We start from the raw sequence: 22260 nt of genomic DNA, 5'->3' as shown, positions 1-22260 counted from the left end.
TAAATTTCCAATATGCAGCATGTCTTATTCACATAATGTGTGAATATATTTTTATTTAAATAAGTGAAATGGAGAATGCAGACAAATTTAAGATAATAATGTATGTCAACTTCTCCGTTTTTAAAGTCTTCTATAGCTGTTTCGTTAGCTATGTTTACTAAAGAAGTAATCTGTTTGCAAAAAATAGATATTTTACATGTATCTAATAGGAAGTGTGAAGGAATATTTCGTGGATTTATTACATGTACAATATTCAAATATGTTTCGAAAATATATTGTGTTAAACTACAAATACAGTATTGATGAATACGCTGACAGTGAGGTAAGTATTTATACATTTTAAATAGCGAAAAGTTGTGTATAGTTGTATTCAGTGTTTTACCTAATGTCAACAATTGTTCATTTACTATTAATAGCACACAGCATTTGTATACTTGCGCTAAATATAGCACAGGTAAAAACCAACATAGAAGCAATATGTTAAATATAACAATAAACATGATAAATATTCGCTGCTTGATTTTGTTCAGCGATTGACCTATAGTAAATACCATCTTTGTTATCAATGTTTCAAATGTAATGCACATTATACAAACACACATTTCATGAGATAGCTGGTCTTCACTACTCCAAATATAATACATTGATCGATTGAAAAAGTACTTTTGTTTGATTAATGTATAAAGATCAATTATAACGGACAAACAAAGAAAAATCATGTGTAGCTCTTTCCAGATTTCAAAATAAATAGTTATTAGAACTTTTACTTTCCACAAATATGATTCAGAATTTAATATTTTTGATAGTAAGTTAAAAAATATAATAGTTAACAATATACTTCTTTTTGACATACAAATCTCACACTTTATATATCTTTTGTTATAGCTTAATAAAGCCTTTAAAAAGAAGGTTATGAGTTTGCATTTATAAAAATTTCTACCCGAGTTGCATTTATGACCAATGGTTAACTTCACAACCAACAACATCAACACATTGAAGTAAACTCTTTGATAGAGCTGAAATATCTTGAATATTATTATAGATACAGATAAACTGTAAACAACAATAATGTTCAGCAAAGTAAGATCTACAAATAAGTCAACAAATCCAAAATGGTCAGTTGACCACTTTAGGAGTTATTGCCCTTTATAGTCAATTTTTAACCATTTTTCGTAAATCTTAGTAATCTTTTAGAAAAATCTTCTCCTCTGAAACTACTGGGCCAAATTTAACCAAACTTAGCCATAATTGGGGTATCTAGTTAAAAAAATGTGTCCAGTAAATCGGCCAACAAACCAAGATGGCTGCCATGGCTAAAAATAGAACATAGGGGTAAAATGCAGTTTTTGGCTTATAACTCAAAAACCAAAGCATTAAGAGCAAATCTGACATGGGGTAAAATTGTTTATCAGGTCAAGATCTATCTTCCCTGAAATTTTCAGCTGAATCGGACATTCCGTTGTTGGGTTACTGCCCCTGAAATGGTAATTTTAAGGAAATTTTGCTGTTTTTGGTTATTATCTTGAATATTATTATAGATAGAGATAAACTGTAAACAGCAATAATGTTCAGCAAAGTAAGATCTACAAATAAGTCAACATGACTACTTTAGGAGTTATTGCCCTTAATAGTCAATTTTTAACCATTTTTCGTAAATCTTAGTAATCTTTTAGAAAAATCTTCTCCTCTGAAACTACTGGGCCAAATTTAACCAAACTTAGTCATAATTAGGGTATCTAGTTAAAAAAATGTGTCCGGTAACTCGGCCAACAAACCAAGATGGCCACCATGGCTAAAAATAGAACATGGGAGTAAAATGCAGTTTTTGGCTTATAACTCAAAAACCAAAGCATTAAGGGCAAATCTGACAGGAAGTAAAATTGTTGATTAGGTCAGGATCTATCTGCCCTGGAATTTTCAGATGAATCGGATAATCGGTTGTTAGGTTGCTGCCCCTGAATTGGTAATTTTGAGGAAATTTTGCTGTTTTTTTTGTTATCTTGAATATTATTATAGATAAGAGATAAACTGTTAACAGCAATAATGAACAGCAAAGTAAGAACTAAAAATAAGTCACTATGACCAAAATAGTCAATTGACCCCCTAAGGAGTTATTGCCCTTCATAGTCAATTTTTAACAATTTTCTTAAAATTTGAAGATTTTCAATAACATTTTCCACAGAAAGTACTGTTATAGATAGAGATAATTGTAAGCAGCAAGAATGTTTAGTAAAGTAAGATCTACAAACACATCACCATCACCAAAACACTATTTTGTCATGAATCCATCTGTGTCCATTGTTTAATATTCACATAGACCAAGGTGAGTACACAGGCTCTTTAGAGCCTCTAGTTTTTTTAAATGGGACATCTGTTTCCATGGACAGATTCTTTTTTTACTTTCAAATGGCAGAAGTGAACAATAATTATGCTTTCACTAGGAATTACATGTCAAGTAAGAAAAAGCCATTTGTCCATCATATACTATAAGAATAAAAAAAGATATTTCCCTCTTCAACACAGTCTCCATTGTAAGTTGAATTAAGGTCTAGTCAAAGAAAATTGGTTATGTCACAGATTTTGGATACAATTTAAGCTAATTAAACTATAAATGAAAATTAAATAATAATGAATTAATCTCTTTAAAGGGATAATTCGCGATTTTTCACTTTTCATCTTATTATGTTCATAATACCATAAAAAACATATTCACCAAGTTTTATTTTGATATGAAATCTAATAAAGAAGAAAATTGGGAATTATTAATTTTATTTTTTGAAACTTCCTGACTTATGTGACGTAGTTTAAGTCTTTGATGCATGCCGGGAGTGAAAATATCTCATTTAAGTCTTGTTCGTTAACCATCTAATAACGCGATTTAAAGCGCATCGACGACTTTTGGTGTAGCTATTAACCAACGAAAAATAAGTGATAGCCATGCAACTTTTAAAATAAGATCGTTTGGATTTTTTAAAACGAATTTTAATAAAAAAAAAAGTAAATCATACAATAGAACATTTTTATGATTTTTAGCTCACCTGGCCCGAAGGGCCAAGTGAGCTTTTCTCATCACTTGGCGTCCGTCGTCCGTCGTCGTCCGTCGTCCGTCGTCGTCGTCGTCGTCCGTCGTCGTTAACTTTTACAAAAATCTTCTCCTCTGAAACTACTGGGCCAAATCAAACCAAACTTGGCCACAATCATCATTGGGGTATCTAGTTTAAAAAATGTGTGGCGTGACCCGGTCAACCAACCAAGATGGCCGCCACGGCTAAAAATAGAACATAGGGGTAAAATGCAGTTTTTGGCTTATAACTCAAAAACCAAAGCATTTAGAGCAAATCTGACATGGGGTAAAAATGTTTATCAGGTCAAGATCTATCTGCCCTGAAATTTTCAGATGAATCGGTCAATCGGTTGTTGGGTTGCTGCCCCTGAATTGGTAATTTTGAAGAAATTTTGCTGTTTTTGGTTATTATCTTGAATATTATTATAGTTAGAGATAAACTGTAAACAGCAATAATGTTCAGCAAAGTAAGATCTACAAATAAGTCAACATGACCAAAATGGTCAGTTGACCCGTTTAGGAGTTATTGCCCTTTATAGTCAATTTTTAACCATTTTTCGTTAATTAAAGTAATCTTTTACAAAAATCTTCTCCTCTGAAACTACTAGGCCAAATTAATCCAAACTTGGCCACAATCATCTTTGGGGTATCTAGTTTAAAAAATGTGTGGCGTGACCTGGTCAACCAACCAAGATGGCCGCCACGGCTAAAAATAGAACAAAGGGGTAAAATGCAGTTTTTGGCTTATAACTCAAAAACCAAAGCATTTTGAGGAAATCTGACATGGGATAAAAATGTTTATCAGGTCAAGATCTATCTGCCCTAAAATTTTCAGATGAATCGGTCAAATGGTTGTTGAGTTGCTGCCCCTGAATTGGTAATTTTGAGGAAATTTTGCTGTTTTTGGTTATTATCTTGAATATTATTATAGATAGAGATAAACTGTAAACAGCAATAATGTTCAGCAAAGTAAGATCTACAAATAAGTCAACATGACCAAAATGGTCAGTTGACCTGTTTAGGAGTTATTGCCCTTTATAGTCAATTTTTAACCATTTTTCGTAAATTAAAGTAATCTTTTACAAAAATCTTCTCCTCTGAAACTACTTGGCCAAATTAATCCAAACTTGGCCACAATCATCTTTGGGGTATCTAGTTTAAAAAATGTGTGGCGTGACCTGGTCAACCAACCAAGATGGCCGCCACCGCTAAAAATAGAACATAGGGGTAAAATGCAGTTTTTGGCTTATAACTCAAAAACCAAAGCATTTTGAGGAAATCTGACAGGGGATAAAAATGTTTATCAGGTCAAGAACTATCTGCCCTGAAATTTTCAGATGAATCGGTCAATTGGTTGTTGGGTTGCTGCCCCTGAATTGGTAATTTTGAAGAAATTTTGCTGTTTTTGGTTATTATCTTGAATATTATTATAGTTAGAGATAAACTGTAAACAGCAATAATGTTCAGCAAAGTAAGATCTACAAATAAGTCAACATGACCTAAATGGTCAATTGACCCCTTAAGGAGTTATTGCCCTTTATAGTCAATTTTTAACAATTTTCATTAATTTGGTAAATTTATGTAAATTTTTACCAAATATAGTTCTCTGTTACTAATGGGCAAAGTTCATGATAGATATAATTGTAAGAAGCAAAATCGTTCAGTAAAGTAAGAACTTCAAACACATCACCATCACCAAAATACAATTTTGTCATGAATCCATTTGTGTCCTTTGTTTAATATGCACATAGACCAAGGTGAGCGACACAGGCTCTTTAGAGCCTCTAGTTTTTCTAAAAATACTTTAAACAAACATACGAAACTGACATGATCGATAGTGTATTAAAAATACATGTTTGTATTCTGACCTTTTTGCTTCATTCCAGCAATCATTTTCACTTGCTTGTACGGTGGAAACAATAAAATGTGTATTGTTTTGTGACACCTAAAGACTGTGGAATGCGTAGTTTAACTCAAGGTAATTAAAAGATTAGCATTATGTAATTCTAATCTTTTGATCCTCATTCAGTGAATTCTAGGCGTCACGGTTCACTGGCATTTCAGGTGTGAACAACATTTCGTATCAATTGTAAACGGGAGTCAGACAAAGTTTCAGACACATGAATGTAAAAAAAAATAATTAAAATTAATTAACGGGAATAATAAGATCGCACAATAACTGGATAGCTGTATATTTTTATATTTTGCATAAAATCACTTTTAATGAATTATGACTTTTGATTACTTTAGTAACGATAAAATACTGAATTATTTTAATTGAAGAATTTATAAATAAAAATAGCCTTCTAAACACGAGTTTATGAACTAAAAATTGTACTATTTCAAATTAGGAACGGCAGCCTTAAATATTTCAAACAGATCATTAACAATTGCAATTATATAATTTAGTCCATCCAAAGTGATCTTTTTAATTACCTATTTAGGAATTAAACTGCTCACCAAATATTTTAAATCTCACAACACATGAATACTTCAGATATTTGAAAAAAGATGTTTTGAAAGATTGACAGGAAATTAAAGGATCTAATTGGAATGGAATCAACAAATCACGAACAGATATGCTTTTCAAGTGTGAAAAACATCAACAAAATTTATACATAATCGGGAATGTCCTTCTTAAAATACTCTTTGTCTCACACCGTAACTATATATAATACTTTAGCTATTTGACCAACGATGTATTAAAAAAAATGAACGAATTAAATGTCATCTTTCCCTATTTTTTAATGTAATTATAAGTCTGTTTCAACTGGCAAGAATACCACTAAAACGGACAAGCAGTTTATTCTTTAAATTGCTGTCATTGAATATCAAGAGAGAAAATAAATCCCGAGATTGATTTGAAACTTTGATACTCTATAGTTTTCCTGGAAAATATTCACATCCCTCGGTATTGATGTACTTCCAGTTGCGTATATATATTACATGCATGTCGGAACAATTGTGATCACGGCGAATTTCTTCCTTTTTTCGAGAACAATCTAATTGATATATAAATGTCCATAACTTCGATGAGCCAAATAAAGTTATATATCGACCTGTATTTAAATATCTTCTTCTTCTTTTGATGATTACATACTGTTGGCATACGTGGACTTGTCATTTTACAAAACTTTTACCCCAATTTACGCAAAATATATGTTTCTTTCTTATGTTCTATGTATACATGTTACTTTTTGTATATGTTTTAATTTGCTCTATAGGTCCGTAACTTATAATCCAGGCGTATATACGAATGGTCGACAAGTGCGTACATTTTTTTAAATCAATATTTCTGGCCTTCACCATTGACAACGGGTATATATTACATTTTACCAAATTTACCCTTGGAAAAAATACGTATATAGATTTTTATTTCATCAAATCTGTTTGGTTTTTTTTTGGTATTATTTATATTTTTATAAATAATTTTCTTTTCACCAGAAATGTTATTCATAAACAAGCGTATGAGTTTAGTAATATCACTTTCGGACACGCAAGATAGAGATGTATATTATACACCTAATAGTTCAAAATGGAAAGTTATAAGTTATCGGCCGTGTACACTTATCAATACACTAAGAAGTGAAACGATGCATGAATTTGCAAACTCGACAGGAAATCGCTTGAATACCTGGACGTGTCACCTCACACCCCCTACAATATCTTTGGGAGTAATACCTTTAGCCATGCGGGTGATCAGTGGAGCGAAGATCCTAATTTATTTGAATAAAGTTTATTACATAAAAGAATTATGAAGTAATTAGATTTCCGAAAACAATTCAAGTTTCACGGAAGACTTATTTATGATTTGAAATTTTGACTTTTTCACTATTAAATTCCTATATTATCAGTCTAAAAATAACAGATCATGGTTATTTAAAAAGAAAAGAAGAAAATTTTCCGTATCAAGATAAAACAACCGTACGATTGACGAGATATCGACACGCATTTACGACTACATCGGGTTACTGTAGTTTTGGTCCTTAGACATATCGTGCTGCAAATCGGAGAAGGTGACAAAATGGCTGACAGCAGAGAATTGATACTCTAAATTTAAAATCGATGGTGATCTCTTATCTAGCAGAATAAAACTTTAATATCTATGAATTTGAGCATTTTTATACAGAATAAACATAATATCAATTTTTGATTTTTTTGCGAAGTTTCCCTTTAAGTGACATGCCAGCTCCAGACTTCAATTAAACTGGCTGAAAGATTATGATTTCATCATATGAACATCAGGCACAATCCTTCCCGTTAGGGGTTTAGTATCATACCATCATAACATATATGAGAAAAACATAACCCGTGTCATGCCAACAACTGTTTTTAGAATAAATGTGTTTAGTTCCGATGCAAAGACCTTATCAGTGACTCAATATCAACGCCAAAATATGCAATCTTTAATGACTTGACAACAGTATCGTAATTATATCCCTTCTTAATAAGTCTATTCAAAGGTTTTGTAAGTTTCTGAGGTGAATACTGACACCTTTGTGCTTTATAAAGAATATTTCCATAAAAAATTGGATGTGAAATACCTGAACGTATTAGAAGTCTGCATGTTGAGCTATATTTACGAATGATGTCTTTATACCGATGATAAAATTTAGTAAATGTTTTGACTAGTTTGTGATATCGAAAACCCTGGTGTAATAATTTTTCAGTAATACATAAATTTCTCTCGTTAAAATCTAAAACATTGTTACATACACGACCGAATCGTACAAGTTGAGATATATAAACACCGTAAGATGGTGACAAGGGAACGTCACCATCTAAAAACGGATTTAAACATGAATATAGATAACATAGAAAGCGAACTCCTGCAATAAACGGTATTATCCTTTTTACCTGTATAAAGATAAGATTTTGTGAATCGAATAAGTTACTGGTATTGGTTTTTTTTACCGTGTTGTTCTTTTTACCTTACTCACGGTGTGTAAAACAATGTATTTCTGTACTCGTTTATAAACAATACACGGGAAGTTTTACCGACGTCACCTCACACCCCTCACAATACCTTTGGAAGTAATACCTTTAGCCATGCTGTTGATCAGATGAGGGAAGATCAAAATATATTTGTTTATTACTTTAAAGAATTATGAACAAATTAGATTTTCGAAAACAATTTTCACGGAACACTTATTTATGATTTCAACTTTGACTTTTCACCTAATTCCAATATCAACAGTTTAAAAACAAAAGACCATGGTAATTTAAAAAAAGTAAGAATATTTTTCGTATCAAGTTAGTTAGTCGGATAAAACAACCGTACGATTGACAAGATATCGACACGCAATTACGACTTACATCGGTTACTGTAGTTTTGTTTCTTTGTGGTTTATAGACATATCGTTTTTATTAATCGGGAAAGAAGACAAAATGGCGGATCGCAGAGAATTGATACTCTAAATTAAAAATCGATGGTGATCGCTTATCTAGCGGAATAAAACTTTAATATCTATGAATTTTAGCATTTTTATACAGAATGAACATAATATCAATTTTTGATTTTTTTGCGAAGTTTCCCTTTAATTATCTGAAATATAACTGATTGAACTCTTTCTAGAAAAATTCAAACAAAAATTTATTGATATGTTAGCAGTGGGCCGGTTAGCAGCAATTAGTGAAATAAGCCCTTAGCTTATATCCTAGGCAATAATAGTGTCTTCAACCTATGCCAACATTTGATAAAAATATATTCAACCTATGCCTACAAACAAAATACAATAGGTGTTGTTATAGCAATTTTTAATTAATAATAGGTTAAATACAGTCAGTATATTTAAGCATTAAAAATTACTCTTTTAAAACTCAGAAACAAACATAAAGTATTTGCAAAATTGTATTGTAGTAAAATTAGAATAGAATTTTTTTTTCTTAAAAGACGAAAATTGTCAAATACTTGAAAAGTGTGCTGAAATAAATATAAAATTAATAATAATAAAAAAAAAATCTAAAATTAAACATTTAAGTATATTAACTGTACTTGAGAAAACAATAAATTTTGATCATTATTTTGTTGTATTTAATATGAAACATACTTAATAGACTGTTGGTTAACCCGTTTGAATGGTTTACCACTAGTAATGTTTGGGCCCTTTATAGCTCAATGTTCGAGATGAGCCAAGACTCCGTGTTGAAGGCCGTACTTTGACCTATATTGGTTTAATTTTATAAATTGTTTCTTGGGTGGAGAGATGTTTCATGGCATTTATACCACATTTTCCAATATACTAGTATCTATTCAACAAGCAACAAAATATATCATACTTCAACAGAATTTTTTTTTTTTTAAATCAAATGAATTTTGCAATATAAAATTTAAAATAGATATCAAATAAAATGATTTTGGTCCATTTATAGGCTGCGACTTTTCAGTGGGACAGTATACCCTGTAATTACTTTGTTTTAGTTTAGAAAATTGAAGTACATATTTATGTGTTTGTATTTATTCATTATATTGAGTTGTAAGATGTATGGTTACTTTTTGTGTCTCTTATTTGGAACTCTATCATCCGAATTGGTAATTGGGTAATAAAAAAGATAATTTGCAAAATTAATATTAAAAATGAGTGTTATTTATATGAATGAACTTGTTTAACTATCCTAAGACCATAAGAAACCTCTTGTGTAGTCCTTACTAATTTACACTCTTAGGCATTAAGTTATTGGCAGAAATATTCAGGCATTAAACTCATTTCCTGAAATTTGATGATGAATAGTATTCCTAAAATTAATATATTATTAAGCTAATTGAAAAAAAATTAAACTTAAACTTAACTTTTTAGCTCACCTGGCCTAAAAGGCCAAGTGAGCTTTTCTCATCACTTGGCGTCAGGCGTCCGTCGTCTGTCGTCGTTAACTTTTACAAAAATCTTCTCCTCTGAAACTACCGGGCCAAATTAAACCAAACTTGGCCACAATCATCATTGATGTATCTAGTTTAAAGTTTGTGTTTTTTGACCCGGCCAACCAACCAAGATGGCCGCCATGGCTAAAAATAGAACATAGGGGTAAAATGTAGTTTTTGGCTTATAACTCAAAAACCAAAGCATTTAGAGCAAATCTAACATGGGGGGAAAATTGTTTATCTGGTCTAGATCTATCTGCCCTGAAATTTTTAGATGAATCAGACAACCCATTGTTGGGTTGCTGCCCCTAAATTGGTAATTTTAAGGAAATTTTACTGTTTTGGTTATTTTCTTGAATATTATTATAGATGGAGATAAACTGTAAAGAGCAATATTGTTCAGCAAAGTAAGATTTACAAATAAGTCAACATGACCAAAATGGTCAGTTGACCCCTTTAGGAGTTATTGCCCTTTATAGTCAACTTTTAACCTTTTTTCGTAAATCTCCATGATCTTTTACAAAAATCTTCTCCTCTGAAACTACCGGGCCAAATTATCCAAACTTGGCCACAATCATCATTGATGTATCTAGTTTAAAAATTGTGTCTTTTGACCCGGCCAACCAACCAAGATGGCCGCCACGGCTAAAAATAGAACATGGAGGTTAAATGCAGTTTTTGGTTATTACTCAAAAACAAAGCATTTAGAGCAAATCTGACAAGGGGTAAAATTGTTTATCAGGTCAAGATCTATCTGCCCTGAAATTTTAAGATGAATGGGACAACTCATTGTTAGAGTGCTGCCCCTAAATTGGTAATTTTAAGGAAATTTTGCTGTTTTGGGTTATTATCTTGAATATTATTATAGATAGAGATAAACTGTAAACAGCAATAATGTACAGCAATTTAGGACTCAAAAATAAATCAAAATGACCAAAATGTTCAATTGACCCCCTAAGAAGTTATTGTCCTTTATAATCAATTTTTAACAATTTTCATAAAATTTGTAAATTTTTACTAACATTTTCCACTGAAACTACACGGACAAGTTCATTATAGATAGAGATAATTGTAAGCAGCAAGAATTTTCAGTAAAGTAAGATGTACAAACACATTACAATCACCTAAACACAATTTTGTCATGAACTGTCTGCTTCCTTTGTTTAATTCACATATACCAAGGTGAGCGACACAGGCTCTTTAGAGCCTCTAGTTTAAAGTGTTAACAGAACTTACTCATATTTCTTTGTGTTATTTATTTTCAATGTACAGGCCTATGTTGAGCTAGTCAAAAATGTACAATTGAAAATATTAAATTTTGCCAGTCACATCATCTTTCCATCTTTATTATTGGATGTGTAAATTTTATCGAATATCCACCTTGTTTTTCACTTCTTAGGCCAAATAAAAATAGTTTATGTGTGGTTCCAGTTTCGTCGTCATCGTTAACTTTTACAAAAATCTTCTCCTCTGAAACTACTGGGCCAAATTAAACAAAACTTGGCCACAACCATCACTTGGGTATCTAGTTTAAAAATTGTGTCAGGTGACCTGGTCAATCATCCAAGATGGCCGCCATGGCTAAAAATAGAACACAGGGGTAAAATGCAGTTTTTGGCTTATAACTCAAAAATCAAAACATTTAGAGCAAATCTGACAGGGTTAAATTGTTTATCAGGTCAAGATCTATCTGCCCTGAAAATTTCAGATGAATCGAACAACCTGTTGTTGGGTTGCTACCTCTGAATTGGTAATTTTAAGGAAATTTTGCTGTTTTGGATTATTGTCTTGTTTAATATTATAGAAAGAGATAAACAGTAAACAGCAAAAATGTTCAGCAAAGTAAGATCTACAAATAGGTCAACACGACCGATATGGTCAGTTGACCCCTTTAGGAGTTATTGCCCTTTATAGTCAATTTATTACATTTTTTATAAATTTTTGCAGACTTTTAGAAAATATTTTCCACTGTAATTACTGGGCCAAGTTCATAATTGTAACAACAAGAATGTTCAGTAAAGTAAGATCTACAAACACATCATCATAATCAAAACACAATTTTGTTATGAATTTATCTGTGTCCATTGTTTAATATGCACATAAACCAAGGTGAGCGACACAGGCTCTTGAGAGCCTCTAGCTTTTTATTTCTGAAAAAAAAAAAAAAATTCAAACGATCAAACTTTGAGGATTGTGAATTAAATCAATTAAATTCATAGATTTCTGTCATCTGAATTTCCATCAGAAGTATGTTAAAATGCATGAATTCATCACAGAATGTAACAAGATTAACTAAAAACTTAAATGACTGTCTTTAATTTACAACCAAACATTTTTAAAATGGCAGATTTCTGGTAGGGGCGTGTATAATTCTGGAAACTATTTTGGTGAACACACGATTTTTTTGTGGATTTTGACAATCCAAAAAAAAATTTAGAAAGAAAATAAATAAAATTTGTCGACCAACTGACCCTAATTTTTAAAAGTTTGTTACTGGAAACACACATATATTTTTATTTGGCCTTAATTTAATTTGGATTATTAATATTTTAACAACAAACTAATTTCTTGAATCTTTGCAGATCTGTTATATATCTAAATCAGCTAAAACAAATATCATATTCCATGTCAAAAGTTCAATATTTATTTGGCAAAGATTAGCATTTTGAAAAAGAAGGCAACTGTAGACTGTTACAATAAGAGATTCAATTGACTAGTAACTTAAAAATTAGAGAGAGTGATTAAGAAAATTTCAAAGTTAATGTTTTTCTATAGGGAACTGTATGGTATTTTGGGAAGAACTTGTACACATAAAGATGTATGTCAAAGTGGCCAATTATCATTTTGGACAGTGGAATTTAACAACCTAATATTATGGCTTGGCAAACATTTTCCATTGTATCTTTTCTTCCATTTTGTTAAATTTAAATATAAAATGTGCATTAAGGGCATAAGATACAGTTACAGGGGAGGTAATGATGTTGCAAATGTAATTTGTTATTTTCATGATGTCAAACTAAGACTTAATGGGAAATGTTTTCAGTTTTTCAGCTGATTTTTATCATTCAAACTTATTTAACTTGAAAATGAGTTCATCAACCCCTCTTTTTTAAAATGCCATTAGGTTTGATTACGTAAGACAATAATGAGTGCAAATTTTCTAGAAAATGTAAGTAGTGCATTTTTTTTGATTAGATAAATATACAGCAACAAATGACGTTTTTTCTACATTCTTAAACACTTCATAAATATGAGTTATTTGATGAAAAAAATGCACATTAAACTACATATAAAACAGAATTTACAAATAATTTAACGAAAAACAGCTTGTGTTTATCTTTTAAAACAAAAAAGTTAATTATTTCTGTCGAAAGGAAAAATGTGTCCAAAAATCAAGATTTTGGGCAAATGTTTAAAATTTTGACCTCATTTTACTCAAAAAAGAGCATGTGAAGCAGCTGACATGAAGGTATATTTTCTGATACTTATTTAATTTAATCAGGCAAAAATTAGCCTACATTTGTATATGCAAATTGTCAGCCAACTGTCAATATAAGATCAAAACTGTATTGTATGCCTTTAGGGGAAGTGAATATTAGTAGTAAAGATTTTTAGAACTACTAATAAAATTAACGGTACCAATTTTCTTGCACCAGATACACATTTACTAAATGTTCACAGGAATCCAATGTCTATCCAAATACAGGAAAGTATTGAGTGTAACTCAAACACTGAAATATTCATAACATGATTACTTCATGGATGAGGAAAAACAAATTAACAGTCGTGAATTTGAATAAAATTTGTCAATATAAATAAGTTACCATATTTTTATAATAAAAGTCTTTTCATGAGAAAAGGGTAATTGAAGTATTAATTGTTGTAACATAACCACCAAGCTCAAACAGCATGATCTTAACATCCATTGGGCATTGAGTCCAATGATACTAGTTGGTTTTACGGTACCGGTATGTAAAAAAAACCCACAACAACAGCTGAAAGCTGAATACAAACAGAATTATCATAAACCAAAACCAGAAATCTTCATCAAAATAAGAAAACCTAATTATTAATTGTAAGTGTTATCCATTACATTTGTTGCTATAAGTTTGTTATTTGACAGGTCTTTAAAATTGTTCCAACTAATTTTAATAATTCACTCTGAAAACATGGTCCATGCATTGTTGCATTGAATTTGTGCTAATATTTAGACTTGGTTCCATTAGTCTTTACATATTTACAAAACACTCCCAGTTTGGAACATTTTGAAAGATGTGGCAAATAACTTTATAGCAACTTAGACCGCGTTTACACTAGCAAAAATGATTGATCTTGGTCTAATGTAAATGGAAAAGATTGATCTTCAATCGGACTTGAAAAGTCTACCTCCAGAGGTGGTTTTGAAAAGATCTATCTTATTTGAATCGATCTTTCTTTTAGTGTAAACACTTAGATCTATCGTGATCTATCTTTTTTCAGGTGAATATTATATTTAGATATGAAAACAAATCTGCTTATGTTAGGCGGCAAAACCACACATGTTTCAAAACGATGGATGGAATAAGAAAAGTAAAGAGAGATTCCACTGTTTTTGGATTATCTTCTAAATCGATAAGATCAAATTCTTTACTGCAAATCCTCATCTTCAAACACATTGACAGTTTTTAGTGAGAGTGTACACACACATCTTTGTTTGATAACTTATAATGTATGAACCAAAATAATAATTAATAAATCCAAACAAAATCCCAAAGAGCAAACTATTTTCTCTATCATTTTGCAGTGTGTGCAAGATGCAGGATTTTCTTTAATATTCTATTTTTAGGATTATTTGTTTACGAAATATAGGTAAGAAGGTCATACCATTTCTTTTTATGTTGTAGCGTATATGCACTGGATTAAAAAAAAAAAAAATCTTGCTTGTTCAATGTAAACGCAAACTGAACTATTTAAGATCGATTCAAATAAAGATTGATTCAATTTCCTACAAGTGTAAACATGGTCTATCTTAATGATACGATAAAATTTGAAAATAAAGTTGACCTCTCTTAAAAAAAAAAAAAAGGAAAAATTAATGTTGTGTAACTTTTTTCTTAATAAGAATCTAAATTTGATCTTATTTCATGTTAATATAGATGGATATAATAAATTGTTTATTTTTCAGAAGATTTTCATTTAAATGTGACTCACACAGTAAAGGTAGATCCTTATTATGTGGTTATAGCCTCAGCATTTGTAAAGTTGTACAAGTGTTCATCATCTCAAAGGTAAAAAACTTTATATTCAAGTCATTAAGTTTTGGACAATGTAACTGAATACTGATTTATTCAAGCAATATCTGATAACATGCATAATCTGTTAATGACACTATCATACTGACAAGTGTTATTATAGACACTGATTTCCAAATTTTAAAGGCAATTATAGGCAACTGTACAGCCTTCAACAAACAAAACAACCTATCTAAATGATAAAAAAAGCCCTGACATGAAAAATATGAAACAATTCAATTGAGAAGATAAATAAAGAATGCATTTTGATGTCCAACCTAGGTATATTTTGTTTTTATTCCCTTATTTATGGGCATTACATTTTCTAGTCTGTCCGTCTGTCTGTTTTTTGTTCGTTTGTCTGTTTGTCTGTCCCGCTTCTGGTTAAATTATTTGGTTGATGTAGTTTTTGATGAAGTCAAATCAACTTGAAACTTAGTACACATGTTCCCTATGACATGTTCTTTCTAATTTTATTGCCAAATTAGAGATTTTACCCCATTTTCACAGTCCACTGAACATAGAAAATGATTATGTAATATGGACACATTCTTGTTTAGTCTATGTGTAAGTTAGTCCGTTTGTTTCCCATTCATCTTTCTATTCTGCTTCACTTTAAAGCTTTTGATCAAGTTTGTTTTAGATGAAGTTGAAGTTCATTCAACTTGAAACTTAGTACACATGTTTCCTATAATTTGATCAATCTAATTTTAATGCAAAATTTAAGTTTTGACCCCAATTTCACGGTCCACTAAACATAGAACATAATAGTGTTAGTGGCATCTGTTTACTTTTGACACATTCTTGTTTCTCTTTTTTAATCTGTTTGATTAGATATTGGGGAATTATCTTTGAAAACTGATATTCTTCACACTAACAAACCTTGTGTTTATATTTGTTGCCACTTAAACATGTTTGTGAGTGCTCAATCCTCTTCTTAACTTTGACAGTGGCACAAAACATAAGAATACATTGTATGTTGAAATCAGTTGCAAATCGCTTAATTCAATCGACAAATGAGAAGCACAAACAATTGTGTTTTATTTACAACATATTTATGAGCAAATGATATCATTGTCAACTGGTCACTTCTAAACTCAGTTTGAACTTATTCTTAACCCTTGTCGTGCGTGGGCCGTAATATTAGGGCTGTACCCAGACCACGGTTAATTTGGCATCAATGGCACTCCATACATTTGTAGGTCATCGTAATGCCATTTAATTCGTAGTGTATACACGTTTCCTCAATCTGACACTATTGATTGTCATGTTTCTCACTTTTAATATTCATTTTGAGCTCTAATACGAAATTCAAAATTTGATATTGAGCAAAATTGTTTTTTTTGGAGGGATGGGCTTACCTTTGAGGTCTGAAACTAAGAGTACTGAAACCTTGACAAATACTGTAACCTAAAGGCACATAATGACTGATCATGTTTATATCAAAATACGCCAAGGAAACAACTACTTCCGGTTGCAAGTCCAGTTAAAGTTCAAAATCAGAAAATTCTGAAATTTTGTGAATTTTGGTGCAATTGACCTTCTTTACACTGATGATCCAAGATCAGTTTCACTACGACCTAACAACTGTTGTGATAAAAGTGTACATGAAAACTATAGATGGATGCATCTATTAGCATCTCTCTGACTTACTGTTCGAGAAAAGAAAAAAAAGAAAAACGTCAAAATTGACACTTTTTGCACCTGAGGACCAACTTTGGGGCAAATTCCTGCCTATAGTTGGATGACACTTCATTACAATGAAGAACAAACGTCATATGTTTTCTCTCATTTTATGACTAAATATAGATATTCATAAATACAGCTGATATTCTGTAAGGTTCATTTTTTTTCTTCAAATTTGCCATATAAAGGGAGATCACTCAAATAAATTAGCTTTAGTGTGAAGTAAGTTTCCTAATTTTGATTTGTAAGCAAGAACACAGACATGTGCTTTGACCCAATTTTTTCTGTTTTTCACTCTAAAGCACATTGCAGCTTGGAGCTCTCCTTTTTAATTTGTCATCATAATATTGCATGGTTTACAAAAGCTGATAATTTTACACACTACATGTACAATGTAGCTAGAAAAAGGTCTAACAAGACAGCTGTGAGTGTTATTGACCCCTACTTCTAATTATATTTTTTTAAAAGCCTGATATCAACAATATTTTGGCAAATTATTTAAAAAAAAAGTTATATTGATTTTAATTTAGACCATTGACATAAATAGCTAAACCGCTTCATTTTGTATGTAAAAAGCTATATGTTTTAATAAATTGTTGAGATTTGATTCAATTCCTTTTGAGACACTTCACAACATCATGAGAACATTTTCCCAATTGTTTGATACTTTTATATGAACTACAAAATTATGTTTTTGGTATACATATGTGCTTTCATGAAAATTGATGATTTGCTAATATTTCAATTTTTATTGATTAGTGACACATTCTTTTAATATTTGATAGCTGTAATTCCTGTTTAAATGGGAGACAGTGTGTTTGGTGTCTGACAAAATGTGGAAGCAGTACAAGGGATTGTTCAGCAAAACATGTGAATGTAAGTTATAAAGCCCTAATGCAGTGCAATTATGATCTATTTTCCATTTAAAAGTCATTGTTCTATTTAAAAAAAACACATTGACTTGGATAAAACAACCAAACAATTATCATTTAGATAAACTTTACATCGGAAACAATATGTTCTTCATATAGGCTGATATTTCAGGTTTTAAAAGACATCATTCATTTGACTGTCAATAAATGACATAAATGACATACATACAGTGTATGACCAAAAAGTATTTATCCCCTGCATTTTTATGCTCCACCTACGATAGTAGAGGGGCATTATGTTTTCTTGTCTTTGTGTCTGTTCATTCATCCATCCATCCGTCCATCTGTCCCACTTCAGGTTAAAGTTTTTGGTCAAGGTAGTTTTTGATGAAGCTGAAATCCAATCAACTTTAAATTTAGTACACATGTTCCCTATGATATGATCTTGTCCCCAATTACACTGTCCACTGAACATAGATTATAGTGTGAGTGGGGCATTCATGTACTATGAACACATTCATGTTTTACAATATATTCATATAAAAACAAATTTTTCAAAAAATTATTTTGAAGGCATTTATGGTTGGATTTTAATAAACAAGGCGTTAAAAGATGTAAATTGTCTAAACAATACTTGTTTATTGGATCATTGTTTTGTTTTTGCTTTCTGTTGTTGTAAACACTGATGATAAAAAATTTCAATTTAATTTGGTTGAAATATATAGCAAATTTCTGAACAGAAAATAATATTTCTGTGTATCTCGTGAGAAAATGAAAAAGAGACAACAAAAGTACAACCAAATAAACTCGATCAACTGTAACAAATCTGCTTCAATTGGTACCAAGTTTCTAAAAATCAAACCAGAAATGAAACCAAAAAAATGAAGTTTTTGTCGAGCCTGCAACTTTTCGCACAAAAAGCTTGACATAAGGATGGTGATCTGGCAGTGGCTTAGGCGACGGCTTACACTGACTTCTAATATTAAAAAGTTTCTGTCTCTCACATTTCCATTGATGTTGACATTATTTTCATGGTTAAGTGACTACTTGAAAAAAAAAAGTTAAGATTTTTTGTGATGTTTATTTCTCTCTTATTATGAGTAATAGGATAACTATATTTGGTAGTACTTTGCAAGGTCCTTGTGCCAGTCAGATAGTTTTCACCTAATCTCAGCCTCATTTCATGGATCAGTGAACGAGGTTAAATTTTTGTGGTCAAGTCCATATTTCAGATGCTATAAGCAATAGGTCTTGAATATTTGGTGTATGAAAGGACTAGTGTACTGTAAAGTGTAGATGTCTTATTGGCATGTGTCATCTGACCTCAACCTCATTTTCATGGTTCAGGGGATATAGTTTAAAGTTTTTGTGTTTTGGTCTGTTATTCTTATACAGTATGCAATAGTTCTACTATATTTTGTGTATGGAATGATTGAAGGTGTACATGCATGTGTCTAGCTGGCAGGTGCCATCTGACCTTGTCCTCATTTTCATGGTTCAGTGGTCAAAGTAAAGTTTTTTTAAGTTGTGGTCTTTTTTTCTAATACCATATGCAATAGGTCAACTGTATTTGGAATATATGGAAATACTTTATGATGTACATGTGAGTCTCACAGGTTTTATTTGACCTTTACCTCATTTTCATGGTTCATTGATCAGCATTAAGTTTTTGTGTTTTGGTCTGTTTTTCTTAAACTATAAGCAAAAGGTCAACTATATTTGTTGTATGGGAGAATTGAAAGCAGTACATGTCTGCTTGGCATGGTTCTTGACCTTGACCTCATTTTCATGGTTCATTGGCCAAAGTTTAGTTTTCGTGGTTAAGTCTGTTTTTAAGTAACTATAAGCAATAGGTCAACTATATTTAGTGTATTGAATGATTGTAAGGTGTACATGTATTTCTTATTTGGTTTATATGACCTTGACCTCATTTTTGTCTCGCCTTGACAGAGTCAAAAAGCGAGACATAGGTATGCTGTTTCTGGCGTCGTCAGCGACGGCAGCGTCAACAATATATTAGTTTGTGATTAGGTCTTGTTTATGGTGAACCACAAGTGGTAGGTCAATCATATTTGGTATGCAGTTGTATAAGCATGGGCACATCTTATTTCCATGGAGATTATATGGCCCTGCCCCCTCAGTCATGGTCTATTGACTTTGAAACTTTTGCTTATTTTATATGTATTAGTTTGTGATTAGGTCAGTTTATGGGGAACCACAAGTGGTAGGTCAATGATATTTGGTATGCAGTTGTGTAAGCATCAGCATAACTCATTTCCATGGAGATAATTTAGCTCCGCCCCCTTAGTCATGGTCTATTGACTTTGAAACTTTTGCTGATTTTACATGTATTAGTTTGTGATTAGGTCAGTTTATGGGGAACCACAAGCATACCTGTCAACTGACCCGTATTCTGCGGGTGTGACCCGAGATTTTCACAATAACCCGGGAATTCCGAAAATGACCCGATTTCACCCGTATTTCTTAGCCTTGGGATTGGTTTCATAAGTAATATTCCTTTGAAATACCGGCAAATTCGTAATTCTCCCATGAACAGGTAGTTCATCTAGCTATATGTAAACTGTCAAATTAAGTGACCCATTAAGTGCATGGCTTCACTTGACAGCTTTGGTGTCAAACACACTGTTAATTAAGGTTTATGTACCCTTCTGTAGCCATTTTTGTACGAACTTTTCGAACTTCAATTGTATCAAAACTACAGATATTATGAATAATAGAGATAGGCCATTTTGTACATATTCCAAGGGGAAACTTGATGCAAAGCATTATTTTTTACTGTTCCATTGCATTTAATAGAAATACAAAAATGGCTACAGAAGGGTACATAAATCTTAACACCAATTACCTTAGCTTTAGGTCGTAAATAAATAGCACCATCGGTTACAAACAGAACTAGAGTTACTTCCCCTATTTGTCACCATTCAAAATTATTCCTTATATTTACGTTTTATGGGTGAAAAAGATTAAATCATTCAAAATATAAAATTCAAATACATATTGAAAAATAACTATTCATTATTTTTATACCTTTATACAATTTTTTTTTAAAAGTTGAAAATTATTTTTTACATTTATACTTCCTTTAACTGTATTACTATATTTTATGATAGTCTAATTTCCTTGTTTAATAAATAATAATATGGTTAAAGGCTACTTAGTGAAAAGATAAAAAGAGGTGAATAGTCTCAGACAATTAAGAATTACATTAAATTCTAGTGTTTGATGATTGTGTTAATTTTTTTCAAAAAGTAAAGCACATAAGACTGAGTTACACAAATTTATAAAAAATCTTTAAAAGTGCAATGAAATAATATTTAATAAGATTTAAAATGACTTAACAAAGTGAACATGCATTGATGTTTTGGTATCTTTGATACACATTATAATTATAAGAAAATGTACCATAAATACTGAAATTCAGCTCGAAAAAGTTTGTACGCGTTATGACCTGAGATTTGATTCTTCAATGCAGGTCATGACCTGCATTTTCATCATCACAGGTTGACAAGGTATGCACAAGTGGTAGATCAATGATATTTGGTATGTAGCTGTGTAAGCATGATCATATCTCATTTCCATAGAGACAATTTGGCTCCGCCCCCTTAGTCATGGTCTATTGACTTTGAAACTTTTCTAAAGTTTACTAGTTAATGTTTGTATTTAGATTTGGGAACAACTTATGATTAGTCAATGGTCGTAATGGTATTTGGTATGCAGTTGTATAAGCATTGGCACATCTCATTTACATGGAGATTGTTTAGCCATGTAACTCAGTCATGATTCATTGACTTTGAATATTTTCATAACTTGTGTAAGATGTTAAAGTATTGCTATTTTGATTTCAACATTTGCATAATCAAAATTACAAAAAGGCAAGACATATCTCTGTGATAACAGTTTATCTTCGATCATGTTAAGTTTATGTGATAGTTGTAGTTAAGCTTTATATTTAGGACTATCAACATTTCATCTATAATTAGCAAAGAAGGCGAGACATTTCAGCGTTTGCACTTTTGCGTATGAAATATATAGTGAAAATCTAAAGTGACGAATACTTATGGTAACAATCTGTGTATTATGATGTTTTTTTTAGTCAGATTATTTGTACATAATTCTTCCTTTCTAATATCTCTATAATAACTCAAGTTTCTTTAAGAAATTTGAAATTTTATGCGGGTTTTATGAAGATTGCAATTTGTCTTTTGATATTCCGATACTGCAATACACATTTTTAACTGGATGATCGAAGAAAATATTATTTTTTTATTTGGGGATGTAGGGCGTTCGAAAGGTGGGCAGGTGGGCGGATGGCAGCCAAATGTTGTCTGTGCAATTTTTGACTTTGTTTGACTTTTACGGTTCAGGAGTTATGGTTCTTGAAAGATTGAAAAATGGTGTTTCCAATTGTGTCCATGCATTTACTCATGAACTGTTCAACCAAGGCTTTTGAAATTAAAATATGTTGTTACTGATGACAAAATGGGGGTC

General features: G+C 31.3%; 1 protein-coding gene across 1 annotated transcript in view; it reads left to right on the top strand.

Annotated features, from left to right (window-relative positions):
• Positions 1-22260, top strand: part of LOC139514520 (plexin-A4-like) — a 192242-nt gene that overhangs the window by 59085 nt on the left and 110897 nt on the right. Inside the window, exons 6-7 of the mRNA XM_071303881.1 lie at positions 15088-15190; positions 17665-17755. Coding sequence (XP_071159982.1) covers positions 15088-15190; positions 17665-17755 — 194 coding nt within the window. The remainder of the gene's footprint in view (positions 1-15087; positions 15191-17664; positions 17756-22260) is intronic.

This window comes from Mytilus edulis, chromosome 1 (genome assembly GCF_963676685.1).
Source record: "Mytilus edulis chromosome 1, xbMytEdul2.2, whole genome shotgun sequence".
Taxonomy (NCBI): domain Eukaryota; kingdom Metazoa; phylum Mollusca; class Bivalvia; order Mytilida; family Mytilidae; genus Mytilus; species Mytilus edulis.
This window is presented reverse-complemented; position numbering and strand designations above follow the sequence as displayed.